This window comes from Megalobrama amblycephala, linkage group LG14 (genome assembly GCF_018812025.1).
Source record: "Megalobrama amblycephala isolate DHTTF-2021 linkage group LG14, ASM1881202v1, whole genome shotgun sequence".
NCBI classification, from domain to species: Eukaryota; Metazoa; Chordata; class Actinopteri; order Cypriniformes; family Xenocyprididae; genus Megalobrama; species Megalobrama amblycephala.
In genome coordinates, this window is record NC_063057.1 from 14,628,858 (window position 1) to 14,646,294 (window position 17,437).

The following is a 17,437-nucleotide window of genomic DNA, read 5'->3' on the forward strand; positions in this document are numbered from 1 at the left end:
TAAGTTAAAAAATAAAACACTATTATTATTATTATTATTATTATTATTATTATTATTATTATTATTATTATTATTTATTTTTTATTTATTATTATTATTATTATTATTATTATTATCTGATAAGTTAAAATATTAAATATACAATAGTCTAAAATATTTCAATATTAAAATTGTATTCTTTTTATCCAAATCATTTAAAATATAAAATACAAATAATTGTATTTATATATTTAACCAATAAATATTAAAACAAAATTAAATATTCTATAATATTAAAATTCTATCATTTAAAAATTCAAATATTAAAATGCAAACCGTGTTTAAATCATTTTCAAGATAGAATACTAAACTAATTTTAAATACTACAGGTGAATTTAATCAATATTATAATGTACTGTATGAAAAACTGTTATTCATTTCAAAATTTTGTGGTTAGATTAAAATTTGAGAGAAATGTTGGGTGGTTTGTGGTTTTCATTTTTTGTGCTTTATCCATTATGCAATAACGCAGTGTAATAAGAAATGTTTTTAGTCACAAAATCAAAAACCCTCCCTTTAAAGTCTGAATAGAAGTGGACACAGGAGATACATTCTGGAAGCTGACCACTTGAGATCGGATCATCCAAGAATCTTAAAAGGTTAGTTCACCCAAAAATGAAAATGATTCCATGATTTACTCACCCTCAATCCATCCTAGGTGTATATAACTATCTTCTTTCAGACTAACACATTTGGAGTTATATTAACGCTACCACATTCGTCAACGTGTCAGGTCCGAGATTACTCTTTTGGCGCAAGTCGGATTTGCGTAGGTCGTCTGCCGGAAGCTAGTTATTTTAGTTTATAAAGATTTAAATATGGTTATTGTTCTTACAAAAACCCAGCGCTTCAGAAGGCCTTTATTAACCGCCTGGATCCGTGTGGATATACTGCACTTTTTTGGCCCCATTCACTACTATTATAAAGAGCCAGCATATTTTATAGTATACCTCCAATTGTGTACGTCTTAAAGAAGATAGTCATATAGACCTAGGATGGCTTGAGGGTGAGTAAATCACAGGATAATTTTCATATTTGGGGGAACTATCCCTTTAATACCAAATGTAATCAGGGCCAAAGGAACGGAGAATGGGAAATAAGAATGGAGAAATTTAGGGAAGCTTAGCAGTGAGAAGGTTAATGATGATGATGTTTACCTGCTGCCAAGGCCTCTGGGTCCTTGCCCTGTCGATCGGCCTCTAGCCATTGGTACAAAGCTGAGATGGCAAACACACAAACAGACAAACAAAAAGCAAAAATGTCAAACCAAACACAGAAATGGAAAAGCAAACAAAATGATGCGTGACTACTAAATTCAAAGTGCAATGGCTCTGCAGACAGACAGCGTGTGTGTTATTTTGCAGGCTGAGCAGTGATGGAGGTGAAGTGAGACGTGTTTGGCGAGCACAGCTTGACTGTAGGCTGCACTCTCTGCTGGGACGGAGACATCACGTCGTGCATGACCAGCAAGCACTCGCAGAATATCTTAATGGTGGGTGTTAAAGGAACGCTACAAGATATGTAGGTAGGTAAGGAATATCTACATGTGCAACCCACACACATTCAATCACAGTCTTCAATGCCTGGCTGACAAGTCATCTTCAATTTGGCCTCAAATAGTTTGGTTCATCAAAATTGGTTATGTGCCATTTATTAAATATCACCCAAGACATTCAATGTGCACTGGGGAAAAACCCTGTCAAAAACATGCTTGGATCATATTTCACTTACGAATCAAAAGATACAAATCTAATCTCATCTCATAAAATAAAAAAAGTTTACACTCTAAAAAATGCTGGGTTAAAAACAACCCAAGTTGGGTTGAAAATGGACAAACTCAGCAATTGGGTTGTTTTAACCCAGCGGTTGGGTTAAATGTTTGCCCAACCTGCTGGGTAGTTTTATTTAAACCAACTACTGTTTAAAAATTAAGATTAAAATGAACCCAAAATAGTTGGGAAATTAAAAACCAGATGCAATTAGAGGCAACAATAATAGACAAAAGGTGAACGTTTATTAATAAGCTTTAATATTTTATTAATATAAATGTAATAGTTTAATAGTTTATTAATATAAATTTATTAATAAACAATTTAATAAATGTTTATTGTTTAATAATTATTCATTGAACATTAATAAATGTTCATTTCCAACATACTTTGGGTTAATTTTAATCAAGCAATACAGTAATTTTTAAACAACAGTTGAGTTAAATAAAACTACCCAGCAGGTTGGGCAAACATTTAACCCAACCGCTGGGTTAAAACAACCCCAAAACAACCCCAATTGCTGCATTTTTTAGAGTGTATATATGTTTAGATATTTTCTTTTAAAGAATTTTCTGTTTAAGGACTACAACAAATGGCTGGTAGGGACTATAACGAGCTTCTTTCCAGGTTAGTGACATCACTAAACCTAAAATTTACATAAGCCTGCCCCCAAGCAACGAAGGGGACGAGGCCATGTTTTGTAAGGCTGAACACCATTACCGACAATCATCATTTTGGCTGCGTGAGATTCTCCAGCTTTGTTGTAGTTGAGCAACCAAAGCTCCGCCCTCTTCTGGAAAGGGGGCCGGGAGCAGCGGCTCATTTGCATTTAAAGGGACACACACAAAACGGTGTGTTTTTGCTCACACCCAAATAGGGGTAAATTTGACAAGCTATAATAAATGATCTGTGTTGAGCTGAAACTTCACAGACATATTCTGGGGATACCACAGACTTATATTACATCTTGTAAAAGGGGCATTACAGGTCCTCTTTAACAATTTGCTGTACTAATTCAATTCATGCTGTTAAAAATATATAATTGCACCCATAACACAGTAATAAGAATCTAATGAGAATCATCATGAGAATAACGGAAATGAACATCTAAATTGCAAAACATCAGATCGGTAATGAAATATACTTAATGTCATGTGCACAATGTTAAAATGCAAAAAAATAAAATACCAAGAATAGATATCATTTATTAGGAAGTGAGGCGCTGAAACTTGTTTCTTTCTTAAAAAATTATAAAAACAAGACAGATGTGCTGTTATTGAGATTCACCCACACAGGAAGCGACTGCTGTGTCTGCAGTGTTATGAACGGTACTTACAGGATGACTCAGCCTGTGCGTTACGAACAAACGTCACTGCTGACTAAATGAGAATCAACTACTCTTTGAACTCACCTGGGAACATAACTACCTCTGCAATCTGTTAAAACTCTGTCATAGTCTTCCTCACTCAATTAACCCATATCACGTATTCAAAGCTGATGAATGTTAAATGCAAGTCAGCTACTCTATTAAGTCTCAATATAAGGACCATACCATGCTTTTTGTACCATGATACTCTTTGCAGTACTCCAATCATTAATCATAAGAACTTTATCCAAAAGCCTAGCAGTGGAGCAGAGTAATGGATTTGTGATATTGAGCTTCAAAGACCAAAAATCACTGGCCTCGCTCTGAGCTCCATTCATTTTAAAAGTGCTGATGGAAGACTGGGAAAGAGCAAGAGACGGAACACAATGTCTCCTGCAGAGCCTTTGTCCATCCTCAACAGCGTTACGTAACTCAGCTCTTGCTATGTATGTGTGTGTGCGTGTGTGTTTCAAGTGCTGATTGGGCACATTGTGAGCACAAAACATTGGGGTCCTTTTCCTTCTCGCAGGGTTTGGACAGTCAGCACAGCTCCGCTGTCAGCCTCATGACACATCTGCTGAAGCTGTAATCCACAACAAGTCCCAGCCCGTCTAAACTTCCAAGTTTTATCTTGCTACACCACAGAGATAAGCCAGAAAATCCTTCACTTACATGGTTTGGTATTGAAATTCCACAGGGCAAATGGCTTTAATTTGCTTGATACGAGTTACTTTGAAAGCCAACAGAGGGATAGAGCAAGTAGCAAGAGTTTTTCATCTTTATTTAAGATATTTAAAGACGGACCCAGTGTTTTATTAAGAAAAGAGTCTTGTAGCATAGAGAATATGGTTAACCTCAAAGCACCAGCTCAATCGTTCAAAACAACAGTCTTTTTCAGAGCATGACAAATCACATAAGATTGTAAAGATAATTTTCGTGTAACTCATCATGTCAGCCTGTTGCAGACATTCAGGTCAAATTTTACAGAGAATGAAACACTAGTTGTGTTTACATCCCCTTTAAAAGTTTGAATTCAATTTAAAAAGTCATTAAAAGACTAAAATCGTATTAGTCTGGTTTTGGTGAAGTGAGAATAACAGACAAAAAAATGCTAATACTTAAGGTGTGCGCACATATGCACTATTCTATGCCATTTTGTAACAAAATTGTGCGTTCACACAAATTCCAAAAAGAAAAAGTGCATTTTAAGTACATGCATGACGCACATAATGAATCGACAAAACAAACACCACCATGCATTCAACTATCGCGGCTTTAATTACGTAGTGAAGGGGGAGGGACGATTAGACTCTGAATTTTATTAGGTTATTTTGTCATTCAACATCATTCACTACTAAGTGAATCATGTATAGTGCGTCATTTGGGACACAACTTTACAATCGGGTATACTAAACCTCCAAATCACAGTGTATGGGGATGGCAAAACAGATTCAAAAGTAGTACAATTTCCAAATTTACACAAAAAATAAACTCCCAAATGAGCCTTTATATTTAACAGCATGGGTATAAATCGAAGTTAAAGAAGCTAAATCACACTTACTGAAAACAAACAGTCACGTGGTGTTTGATAAGTCTTATCTGAGGACACAGGTTACCGATGAGTTGGAACTTGTCAATGAACAAAGTCAACATGACCAGTTCATGGTCTCATTCAGCCTTACACATACACAGATATAGTGAAGGCTGAGCAGATCCAATGGCACAACCCTTTTGACTTGTTGACAAGCATATTGGACCATTTACTGGTTGCAACCATACTTTTGTGGTTGAGAAGCCCAATACAACCAATAAAACAGAGCTGCATTAATCTACTGTCTGACTGTTATTTAAATAAAACATTTAAAAAGCTTTTACTTTCAACAATGTATTTTACGTGTTATCCATTTTGCATGAAAAAAAACAAACAAACATACATTTATATTAGGGGTGTAACGATACGCTCAGGTCACGATACGGTACGTATCTCGATACAGAGTTCACGATACGATACGTATCACGATATTTTGAACAAAATGAAACTGAAATTCAAACAAGATTTATTAAAAAAACATGAACAAATTTCAATAATTTTCCTTGTTGTACATACAAGATCACATTTCAATAAAATAAATAAATATAAAATTTTAATAAAAACCTTCTGTATTCAAATTAACAGTTGAATAGGGCTGTCTGTCACTGAAAAAAAAAAATGTTAAATTTAACATGAACTTAGAATTATGAATAGGGGCCGTTCACATATCGCGTCTAAAAACGCGTGGAAGGCGCGGCCGCACCGCTTCTTCTTTCCAAAGCGCTTGTGCTCCTGTGGCGTCGGTCGTTGCTATGCAACCATGAACTGAGCTCTCCAAGAGGATCAGGATGTTTCTGCAAAGGATAAATGATTTCTAGCCCTTGCATTAGTTTTACTACGAGATATATTGATGGAGATAAGATATAAAAACCACCATGAACAGCTATGATCAGCTATGATCAGCTGTTCGGCTGAGCTTTTGATGTTTTGTTATGGAAAGGCCATAGCTGATCGGTTGATTCTTGTCACACGACCTGCGGTGCGCTTGCGGCATTCTGAGAAGTTGAGAATTGCATGCGCGTCGCGACCGCGTTGATCCCATTTGAAAATAATAACTGACTTGCACGCGGGAAAGACGCAATATGTGAACGGCCCCTAACTTAAAGCAAAGCATCGCAAGCGTCTTTTGCTTTTCTGTGAGCACAGCTGTTGCTGTGCACTGCGGTGAAAGAAAGCCACGACTTTTCTCACGCGACCATGCAAGAGACTGACACGAGAAACGTTTAAACCTGCTTGCAAGATTCAATGTGTGCCCGAAACACTTACTGAACTAGAGAGCTGATTGAGACACACCATCTACGATAAATCGTTACACCCCTAATACTTATAGTAATTTAAAAATGTGGTAGCATTGGATCTGGACAGGAAGGATAACTCTGGGAGTTGGAAGGGGTGTGTCGCGATTCTGCCTTCTCACATCGCGATACAGGTTCGTGGACCTGCGTATCGCGATTTCGGTTTCATATCGCATATCGTTACAGCCCTAATTTATATGATGAAGGCCTCTGAATGGCCAGTTGTAATATTAGATGAGAACCACACAGAGTAGTAAAGATGTTATGCAACTGGATTTATGAGCTTGTGACATAACTCGGCATGTTATGACAAATATTGTCCGTTTGGCAGCCACCAGCTTCCGACAGCACTGAACGGCTCTCATCTAGAGTGAGGATACTTATGACATATTCACCCAAAGCAGACACTTTCCCCCTAGATGCCTTTCAAACGGGACTGACATAACCATCTCATATACACACTATATGGCCTAAAATATATGGACACCACACTCTTAGAAAAAAAGGGTCAATGGTTTTCTATATAGAATTTTTTTACAAAGAAATTTGTACTTGCATCGATAATCAAAATGTTGACCCTTTAACCCAGTGTTAACACTGTCCCAGCACTACATATTTTCAAACTCTTCATATTCAAACACACCTGATTCAACTTATCAGCTTGTTAGCAGACTCCAAGACCAGAAATCGTATACTCTCAAGTACTTATTTTGAATACATAATTAGGGCTGTCTAACGATTAATCGCATACAAAAGTTTGAGTTTGTATAATATATGTGTGAGTAATGTGTGTAATTAATATGTATATATAAATACACATAAATTAATATATATATATATATATATATATATATATATATATATATATATATATATATATATATATATATATATATATATATATTTAAGAGAAATATGTTATTTATGTACAAAAAATGTATTTATATATAATATAAATTATATAAAAATATAAATAAATACATATACTTGTAAATATTTCTCAAATATATACATGGATGTGTTTGTATTTATATATACATAATAATTACACAGTACACCCACATATATTAGGCAAACTCAAACTTTTATTTTGTATGCGATTAATCGTGATTAATCGTTTGACAGCCCTATACATAATTACTTCACAGCCAGTAAAAAAAACTATGTTCTATATAGTATGTGTGTGTGTAGTATGAATGTAATCCGGACTTGCTACTTTCACCATTTTGTCATTATCATGTGACCTACCAGCATCAGTTACGTCACTTCACTGCCATTAACAAATCCCCTGCCATGGCCTCACGGGATAGTACGCGCACTTCAGAATCTAGCCGAAAGCAGTAGGGCATCCGGGTACTTTTTGCCTACTCTTTTATGAGTACTGTGAATTCATACACACTTCTTTTGTCACATACTCTTTTTTCCGTCTACTATAAGTAGGGAATAAGTATGCGATTTTGGATGCAGCCCAGAAATATATGGGTCAGATAAGGGAGACATCCAAATTGTGCACTGTTGGTGTGCCTCCAGGAACAGGCTTGGGAAACTGCTTTAACCCACCCTAAACCCAAAACACTTCAACACCAAACTGTTTTGCAATACAACATGAACACAATACATATATTCATTTTTTGAGGCACGTAGACATCCAATATAAAGCGGGACCCAAGCTCTTAACACAGATTTGTTCTTGTACATTTTCCAATACTGATGGTCTTTTACCAAATCTGATGTTGAAGACTGGCCTACTGACTACACAAAACTTGCATAGACTTGAACCACTATTGAACACATTTGGAATGAACTGACAGCAGGCCATTACCCAACATTAGTGCCTGTCTGACCTCACTGATTCTTTCGTTTTGCTGAACATTTCATATGTCAAAAGCATAGCAAAAAATATTAATCCCTCCTTTTGCTGCCATAACAGCTTTCAGGGATTTGCTCCCATGGCCCATGTTGTGTGATGGGTTCTGGCTCATAGTTGGGGGTTCAATGGGGTTTTATTCTATGCCATATTTAGTAAATAATTTCTTTATGGACCTTGCCATCCATCCATCCATCCACAAAATTAACCAAACAAAAAAAATTGTCAGTTCATCTAAAAATTAACTTATAAAAATGTATAATAATATGTCTTAAAAGTTTTTACAGTGTAAGTAAAAGTAAATGACATAAATACAAAGAAAGTTAACGAGATGAATAATTACTGCTATGGTACATGCTGTAAAAATGTGAGTCCCATGTTTGCGATACAGTACTGTGCGGCATTGCACTTCACTTGAAATGAAGAGGAAGGCAGATTACAGTTGTACTAAATCTGAGTAGATTATGCTAACAGGCTTACAGACCCCCTCCCACCATCTCTGATCTTCATAAGCACAGTCTAGAAAGTACTGAGTAAAAGCACAACTTTGAACTGCTGTACCTTTGTTTCATTTTTCAAATGAATGCAGGATTAAAGGTTGTAGAGGTAAAACATTAAACACTGAAAAAGTAGGAATATAAAAATCATTAAATGTTAAAGTTAAAATACCCTAGGGTGGACAACGTATGGAAACAGGAACTGAAGAGAAATGGCTCAGCTACAGAGCATTGGGGTTTGACCTGTTTTTTCACCAATTCAGGTCCATTTGAGGGAAAAGTCAATGGGAAGCCGGGGAGGTGTGACAACATTAGCATAGCCATTGTCCCCATGTCCAGGCTGGTGTTTAGAGACAGATGGTCCAGGAACTAGTTCTCTTTATGGCCATCCACTACTGCCTTGCGTCTCTGCCTCCAGTCACAATACGAGCTGGCCAGCGTCATTAAGAAACAATGAACGGAGACACGTCATGCAGTCACAATGTAACAATGCACCATTTGACGCCTAAGATTTGTAAATCTCATCTGGCCTGAAGTATTAGAAGTTGCTTCAGCAGGTATGTCTGAAGTAGCACTATGAAGTGAAATCCCAGTGTTTATGTGATGGACAATAAATAGAGAGCTGTAAACGGAAGATGAGCACCATTAAGAATAGCGACGCACAATATAGCAATGCATATCAGTTATCAGCCTATATTAGAGATTTAATTTACTGGTATTGGTCAATATTGAATATTTAAATTTTTTATTTAGACAATTTTTACATTTTTATTACCTTTGCGATAGTCTAATGTTCACTTACAGATAATCTTTAAACATAACAAAAATAAATACATAATTATAAAATAAAAATTCAATAACTAAATGTGATATTTAGCAAATCTCACAATGAATATGCATTTTTTCATCCAGTACATTATAATGTTTATATGTTTTGGCGTTTTATCTTTATTTGGACAACTTTTAATATCAGCATTTAATGGATATCAGTCACAACATGCAAATAACTGAAATAGAATTGTAATATTGGTGCATCTTTTAGTGTTTTATTTTTAATTTGTTTACACAAAAATCATCAGGATTAAGAAAAACTTTGATTAAAAGGCAATAGTTAAACAGAGTGCAGATTTTCCTAATTTATTTTCATATCTTTCATTTTGATCCTGCACCTTTTTGGGATAATTCGGATTTTTTTCTCTTTTGGGATGCATACAAAATGTCAAGGAATCAAACTGAACTGCAGAACATAAAGGGGGAAGTCAGATATACAAGTAGCTAAGTATTGTGCTCTGCTCTGAATACATGCATTTAGTTTTTGTATGACTCACATCACTGCCTAGACAGCAAACCACTAATGGCAGGCACACTACTGGCTGAGTAAAATGTAGCCCTCAGCAGCATCTTGTTTGCCCAAGTACTTGTTACAAGCTGCTTAGGGACCACTATAAAAAGTTAAATGGAGAAGATAAATTGCTTCAAAAGGCACCACTCCATATCAACAGGTAGCTGAAGGGGACCAGACATTGTAGATTCACGGTTAATGATCGTTCAAGGTGTCAAATCCTCAGTAAATGAAGGTATTTCAAGAGACAACTCCCCTCTTTAGGTGGAGGTGTGAACGATGGAGACAGACTACATCAAAGATTGTTCCTCTGCCAAAGCAGGAAAAGCCATTTTATTGATGCATGGCAGGCACATCCGTAAGACACGAGATGAGATAAAGGATTGTGGGTGCGGCACGTTTTGTAGGGAACTGAAATAACACAGAAAGTGCGGACCACCAGAGCATAACAATGTGTGCATGTGCATGACTGATTCAAATTTGTGTTTCATGTTTTCATTTTCAATTACTACTGTTCACAATCACGACACAACAAATACCAAGGGACTGCTTGCAAAGCAATTTCTTTCTGACATGTAGCAATCCTCTTCTTATAGAGTCAAGCACAAGAGGCCTATTTATAGTCTTTATTTTTATCCTACTCAGAGGACGTATACTACACCCTTAGGCCTAGAATATGTTTGACAGCAAGGCCTTCTAAGAAACTACCAACATCCAAAGTTGAATATGAGAGGTAGCTAAAGAGACTGACTAATGAGAATGAGCCTGAAGAATAAACAAACAGATAAACAGAGAAAAGACATGACGATAAGATGGCTAATAGTGCAGCTTGTTTACCCCAAATCACTTTGTTATGGAAGTAATTTTGAGAACGTTTATAAGACATTGTGAGATATGAAATTGCATTGTGAGATAAAAAGGTTGCAATTATGAAAAACATTCACATTGCAAGATAAAAACGCAAACTATGAAAAATAGTCACACTGTAATATATATTACAATTACAAGATAAAGCCACAGAATTACTAAACAAAATTACATTTCAAGATAAAAAGTTGCAGTTACAAAAAACAAAGTTCCATTGCCAGATTAAAAGTTGTAGTTACAAGAAGTTGCATTGCAATATATTGTTGCAATTACAAGATATAAAGTTGCAATTATAAGAAATAAAATTGCTTTAAGTTGCGAGATAAAAAGTTGAAGTTACAAGAAACAAAGTTGCATTGCGATATGTAGTTGCAATTACAAAATACAGTTGCAATTACAAGAAACTTGCATGATAGTCACATTGTGAATTATAAAGTTGCACTTGCAAAGAACAAAATTGCCTTGTGAGATAAAAAGTTAGTTTCAAGAAAGTTGCATTGCAATATACATAAGTCAACTTACGTGATATAAATTAACATTGTGAGATATAAAGTCGCAATTACAGGAAACGCTGCCTTACACGAGTCACATTGTGAGTTATAGACTAAAGTTGCAATTATAAGAAATAAAATAACCTTGCGAGAAAAAAGTTGCAGTTACAAGAAACAAAGTGGCGTTGCAATATATAGCTGCAATTACAAGAAACAAATTCGCCTTACGTGATAATTATTGGAAGATATAAAGTCGCAATTATGAAATAGAAAGCTGCACTGTGAGATATAAAGTCGCAAATGTGCGCTATAATCACATTGTGAGAAAAAGTTCCATTTTGCGATATATAGTTACAATTACAAGATATAAAGTTGCAATTACAAAAAACAAAATTACCATGCAAGATAAGTTGTAGTTACAAGAAGTTGCATTGCAATATATAGTTACAATTACAAGATATAAAGTTGCAATTACAAGAAACAAAATTACCTTGCAAGATAAGTTGTAGTTACAAGAAGTTGCACTGCAATATATTGTTGCAATTACAAGATATAAAGTTGCAATAAGAAATAAAATTGCCTTGTGATATATCTTGTAATTGTAACTATATAAAGTCGCAATTACAAGAAACAGTCATCTTGCATGATAGTCACATTGTGAAATATAAAGTTGCATTTTCAAGAAAGATGCATTGCAATATACATATAAGTCAACTTATGTGATATAAATTAACATTGTGAGATATAAAGTCGCAATTACTAGAAACGGCTGCCTTACACGAGTCACATTGTGAGTTATAGACTAAAGTTGCAATTATAAGAAATAAAATTACCTTGCGCGAAAAAAGTTGCAGTTACAAGAAACAAAGTGGCATTGCAATATATAGTTGTAATTACAAGATATAGAGCTGCAATTACAAGAAACAAATTCGCCTTACGTGATAATTATTGGAAGATATAAAGTCGCAATTATGAAATAGAAAGCTGCACTGTGAGATATAAAGTCGCAAATGTGCGCTATAGTCACATTGTGAGAAAAAGTTCCATTTTGCGATATATAGTTACAATTACAAGATATAAAGTTGCAATTACAAAAACAAAATTACCATGCAAGATAAGTTGTAGTTACAAGAAGTTGCATTGCAATATATAGTTACAATTACAAGATATAAAGTTGCAATTACAAGAAACAAAATTACCTTGCAAGATAAGTTGTAGTTACAAGAAGTTGTATTGCAATATATTGTTGCAATTACAAGATATAAAGTTGCAATAAGAGATAAAATTGCCTTGTGATATATCTTGTAATTGTAACTATATAAAGTTGCAATTACAAGAAACAGTCATCTTGCATGATAGTCACACTTGTAAAGAATAAAACTGCCTTGTGAGATAAAAAGTTGCATTTTCAAGAAAGTTGCATTGCAATATACATATAAGTCAACTTACAAAAAAGTTGCAGTTACGAGAAACAAAGTGGCGTTGCAATTACAAGATATAAAACTGCAATTACAAGAAACAAATTTGCCTTACGTGATAAAGTTATTGTGAGCTATAAAGTCACATTGTGAGAAATAAAGTCACAATTACTAGAAAGTTCCGTTGCAATATATAAAGTCTCAATTACAAGAAACAAAACTACCTTGCAAGATAAAAAGTTGTAGTTACAAGAAGTTGCATTGCAATATATTGTCGCAATTACAAGAAATAGACGCAATTACGAGAAAAACCACCTTGCAATATAAAAAGTTGCAATTACCTTTTTTTTTTATTCTATGAGGTGGAAATGGTCTTCTATACTTTGGCCTAGCAGAGGGTGACAAGCTCGAAATACGGCAACTGCAGTAATCAGAGCCGAGGACAAAAGTCCAATTAACCAGCCTCTACCATCAAATAAAGGAGGCACAACAACTTAAAATAACATCAATCGAGGGGCCAGTGTTTATATAATGAATGATCACTTCAATTAACCTTGACGCAGTAAAAACAGCCACTTAAATAGAAATCCTCCATTACAAGAAACAGATTGTATACAGACAGAGCAGTGAAAGGGTGACCCGCAGTGATGATTATGCTGAAAAGCCCTGGAAAGAGGGGAGATTGGTCGTATGAGTGCAGGGCCCCTCTGGGATTGGACGGCCGCACATTCAGTCATGCAGAAACACGCTGAGGTACCCAGCAGGAAATGTGCATTTTGAACAATGGAACTGAGGAAGCAGGGCCAAAAATATATCAGGAAAACCATCTCTCACTCTTTCCATCTTCAAGTGGTTTGAATTACAAATGAGCGTTCTCATCTTCTCACAGGAGGTGCAACCAAAGCTAACCTTCAGAAACTAGGCCACCAGAGAATACAGGTGCAATTGGGTGGGGCGAGGGGGCTTTTTCAAAACACTCGATATTGATCAAACAAGAACAGCAGGATAATCTTCAACAAAGGTTATGCTGTACATGGATATCTCAAATGAAGCATCTCACAATGCTATACACAGTGTGAAGCTTATCTGAGCATCCCGGTGGAGCTGATAAAATCCAAGCCCTCATGACACTGGACACACACACAGTGGTAAATTAATCAAGCTCAAAATGTTTAATCATGATGAACTTTATCTGGGGAACCAGACCAATCTCACAGTGGAAAGTCAGACCTGCTGAAAGGGAAAAGGCTGTTCTCTCTGTACAAACATTACAAAGCAGATTTTTTGATTTTCTAGAGTTGTGCTGCTATGATGTTAAGGGGCTGTGGTTGATTTCCAAGGCATTGCCAAGTCTCAAGTCTCTAGAAAGGTTTCAATTCATGTGTTGTTATTGTTACCTGAAATTAAAGCTATTAAAATTTGTTTTTGTCAATTGAAATAAAATGAAAATAAAATAAGTATTATATGAAAAACTTTTACGTTTTTCAAAATTTTTCAGTTAGTTTAAGTACTAAAATTACTCAAAACTAAAACTGAAATAAAAAGAGCTAATTATAAAATATATTTAAAAAAAAACTAATAAAAAAAAGAATAAATCACCTAACAAAAATACTTAAATTAAAATGAAAATTGAAAATATAAAAATAAAAGCTAATTCAAAAATGTAAATAAACAATAGTATACTAAAATAACTAAGTTCCGATGTCTATGCAATTTCTTTTTATTTATTGGTAATGGTTGATTTTGGGTCTTTAATTACGCATACTTTTTAAATTTAATATGCCGTCAATTAAAGCAATAAATCTTGGAATGTTTAACAAATCTCGAAAAGTATATCTATTTTTCATACTATACATAATCGTTTAATTTTAGTATTTAAATCATTTCATTTTAGTTTTTAAGTGTAATTTTTTTATTTGCACAAAATAGTATAGAAATTTAATGAAGCCCATTAATCTATCAACTATAACATGAAAATATTTATCAGTTTTAATACAATTATGTGAATTTCTAACAAATTTTTGTTTTTGCAAACCGACATTAGCCAAAATTTTGATAATTATTTATCTTTTGTGAACTTGCATCAACTTGCATTTCCCAAGACAATTACACAGGCTTAATTTATTGATTTTTACAAGCATAGAGCTAAACTTGTAAATACCTCTGTTGAAAGCTAAAATAAAAGCTCTAAGCAGATTCGTCAGTTTTTTGTGATCCCACAAGACCTGCTCTGTATGCTCTCGGTTAAAAGCAACACATCTAATCCACGAGAGCATCACGCACATGCAGCTTAGCTCTTCACATAATTCACCGGCAGTCTGTTAAACTGTGCCAGGCCTTAAAAAGGTAGAGCAATCACCACATCTGTTAAAACAAGGCCAGACAAAGATTGGAGAAAAACAGGGTTAGAGTAGACCGGCTGGCTAACTGGGATTACAAGCAGTAGTTGCTTTTAGAAGCCATGTTTTCTCTGACAATTACACTTGTACTCTTGGCAAAAGCTTTTGAGCTTTCAAAATAAGTTACAAGAAATGTGCATATAGCATATGAGACAGTTAGTACAAACAAAAGCTTGCAGTGTCAAAAACACCACAGCACAAGCTACATAACATCAGATATAGTGACAAAGATCAAGTCATCTGAGATTTGTCCCCTGATACCAGTCACAGTATGAGCGAATGAAATCAAAATGATCAGAAGTGAAAGCCACGTGACCATTTGTTGCTCAATGCAAGTTCAAGGGGTGGCACTTTGACCTGCAATATTTTTGATATCTTTTGAAACCCTTCAAGTTCAGTATCCAATAATATGAATGTTTGTAATAAGACCAATATAATAAGCTCAATCAAACCAACCAACCTCTAAAAAAACACTTTAAATCGCTTTAATAAGACTTGTACCATCAAATATATACATATACCACTGTTAGATATATCTATTAATCCATCTAAACCACTCTTAGATGCTCTGCCAGGATGCCAACAAGGCAATAATTAAGCCAGTAACAACAGATATAATCAGTTACCATATATTTACATCTAAATATATTCAGACTATCAATATATGAGGAGGATGATGATTGTTTTTATTGTATGCGTAAAGGCGCAATGCTGACACCGTTCCATTATTGAATTGATCTAATGCCTCCTGCAACACTCAACATATCCAGCTTGTTTCAGAGCACATTGGATGATTGGGAACACTGTAACTGATTTCACTTAATTTAGGTAATTAGGTATTAAATTGACTTATCTAAGATCATTCAATTTCATCTATATCAATACACAGGCTTTTGTCGCAGGCTGTGTTAAATTCATATTTATAAGTAATTGTGCTCACATTTTCTCTCACAACCATCATAAGTCAACTCCATAAACACAAACCATAAAGATAATGTTTTTAAGGTACTTTTCCTCATTATAAAAAGATTTTATAGTAGAAATATAAAATGGCTACTACATTTAATAAATGTGTGATATGCAAAAATATGGTTATTACTCAAGTCTCCATATCTCCCATCTGACTGAATGTGCTGAAATTTCAATTGTAGTCTCAATACACTGGAATAAATGCTAGATTTGACCTTTTTTAATAGAAATGTCTGCCACATTATTTTTATATCTTGGTATGGAGACTTGAGTAGTGCAATGAAACAAATTTTGTGAGAAAATTGAACCCAAATATAGGTGAAAACCTACACTAAAAACAATTTACTGATACCTATACTAAATTTTGTCTCAATTTCTTAGGGTCCCATGACAAATTTAAGTCTGCTATTCCCAGCCAAGCATATTAAAACATTACATGTATTTTAATGGTCTAATATCAGGAGGCTATAATGTGATTCAAGCAGGGCTCATAAGAAATCAGTGCACGTCAGCTCGTGTTTATTATCGCCTTCCCGCTGCTGTAGTGTTTACCATCACGCTACAATGTATAAAACACAATAACTCAGTCTTACCTGCCAAAGCATCGGGCTCTAGACCCGTTTCGTTGTCTATTCCGCATATGATGAAGTAATGTGCAAAGCGACAGGGCGCTGACCCAGAGCCGCTCATAGTCGCGCTCATCTCGGCTCGAGCTGATCCGCTTTGTGTGCGTTTGTTATTCAGACCCAACCAGCTCCATATCCAGCGTCCCCGGGCAAATGAAATGAACCAAAGCGCGGTTGTAACAAACACTAATAACTATGATTTCTTAGAGTAAGCTTAGGAAAGCAGTCTATGGTGATAATTTGGTTTGAAGAGCGTTTGCTGCTGTGTGTCTCTGAGTTGTAGCTGCTTTCACGAGCGCGCACTCCTGCTCGCACTGACGCACCGCTTCAGCTGATCACACTCAGCCAATCGAGTCCTTTCAAATGTTTGACCATAAGAGAGGGAACGTGCAGTGATGTAAGCCGTAGGCTACCTTTTAAATGTTATGATTCATCAGCAAAAATAAATAAATATTTTTCATATATCAAATGCGTTTTCAAAACGAACAGAATATTATTATTATACATCAGATTATCTATGAAAAACTATTTTTTATTTGCTCAGAGAGTGTTTTATTACATTCCCGATTTGGATAAATGAATATAGATAGATACATAAATAATTACAATAGTGTAAGATGCAATTAATCAAATAGTTTAAATATACACTCTAAAAAATGCTGGGTTAAAAACAACCCAAGTTGGGTTGAAAATGTTTAAACCCAGCGATTGGGTTAAATGTTTGCCCAACGTGCTGGGCAGTTTTATTTAACCCAACTATTGTTTAAAAATTACTATATGGATGGCTTAAAATGAACCCAAAAATCAGACACATAATTGCTAGAGGCAACAATAATAATAAATAGGTGAACATTTATTAATAAGCTATTTAATAAATGTCTATTGTTTAATTATTATTTAT

General features: G+C 34.9%; 1 protein-coding gene across 4 annotated transcripts in view; it reads right to left on the reverse strand.

Moving 5' to 3' along the window:
- Positions 1-16,910, reverse strand: part of dennd5b (DENN/MADD domain containing 5B) — a 47,834-nt gene extending 30,924 nt beyond the window's left edge. For 2 of the 4 annotated variants that reach the window (XM_048154676.1, XM_048154675.1), the window contains exons 1-2: positions 16,504-16,909; positions 1,197-1,256 (exon numbers count right to left, since the gene is read on the reverse strand). In XM_048154676.1, coding sequence (XP_048010633.1) covers positions 1,197-1,256; positions 16,504-16,612 — 169 coding nt within the window. In that variant the 5' untranslated portion in view covers positions 16,613-16,909. Of the gene's footprint in view, positions 1-1,196; positions 1,257-16,503 lie in introns of all 4 variants that reach the window. The other 2 variants (XM_048154679.1, XM_048154678.1) reach the window with 1 other exon arrangement.
- Positions 16,911-17,437: the final 527 nt, after the last annotated feature.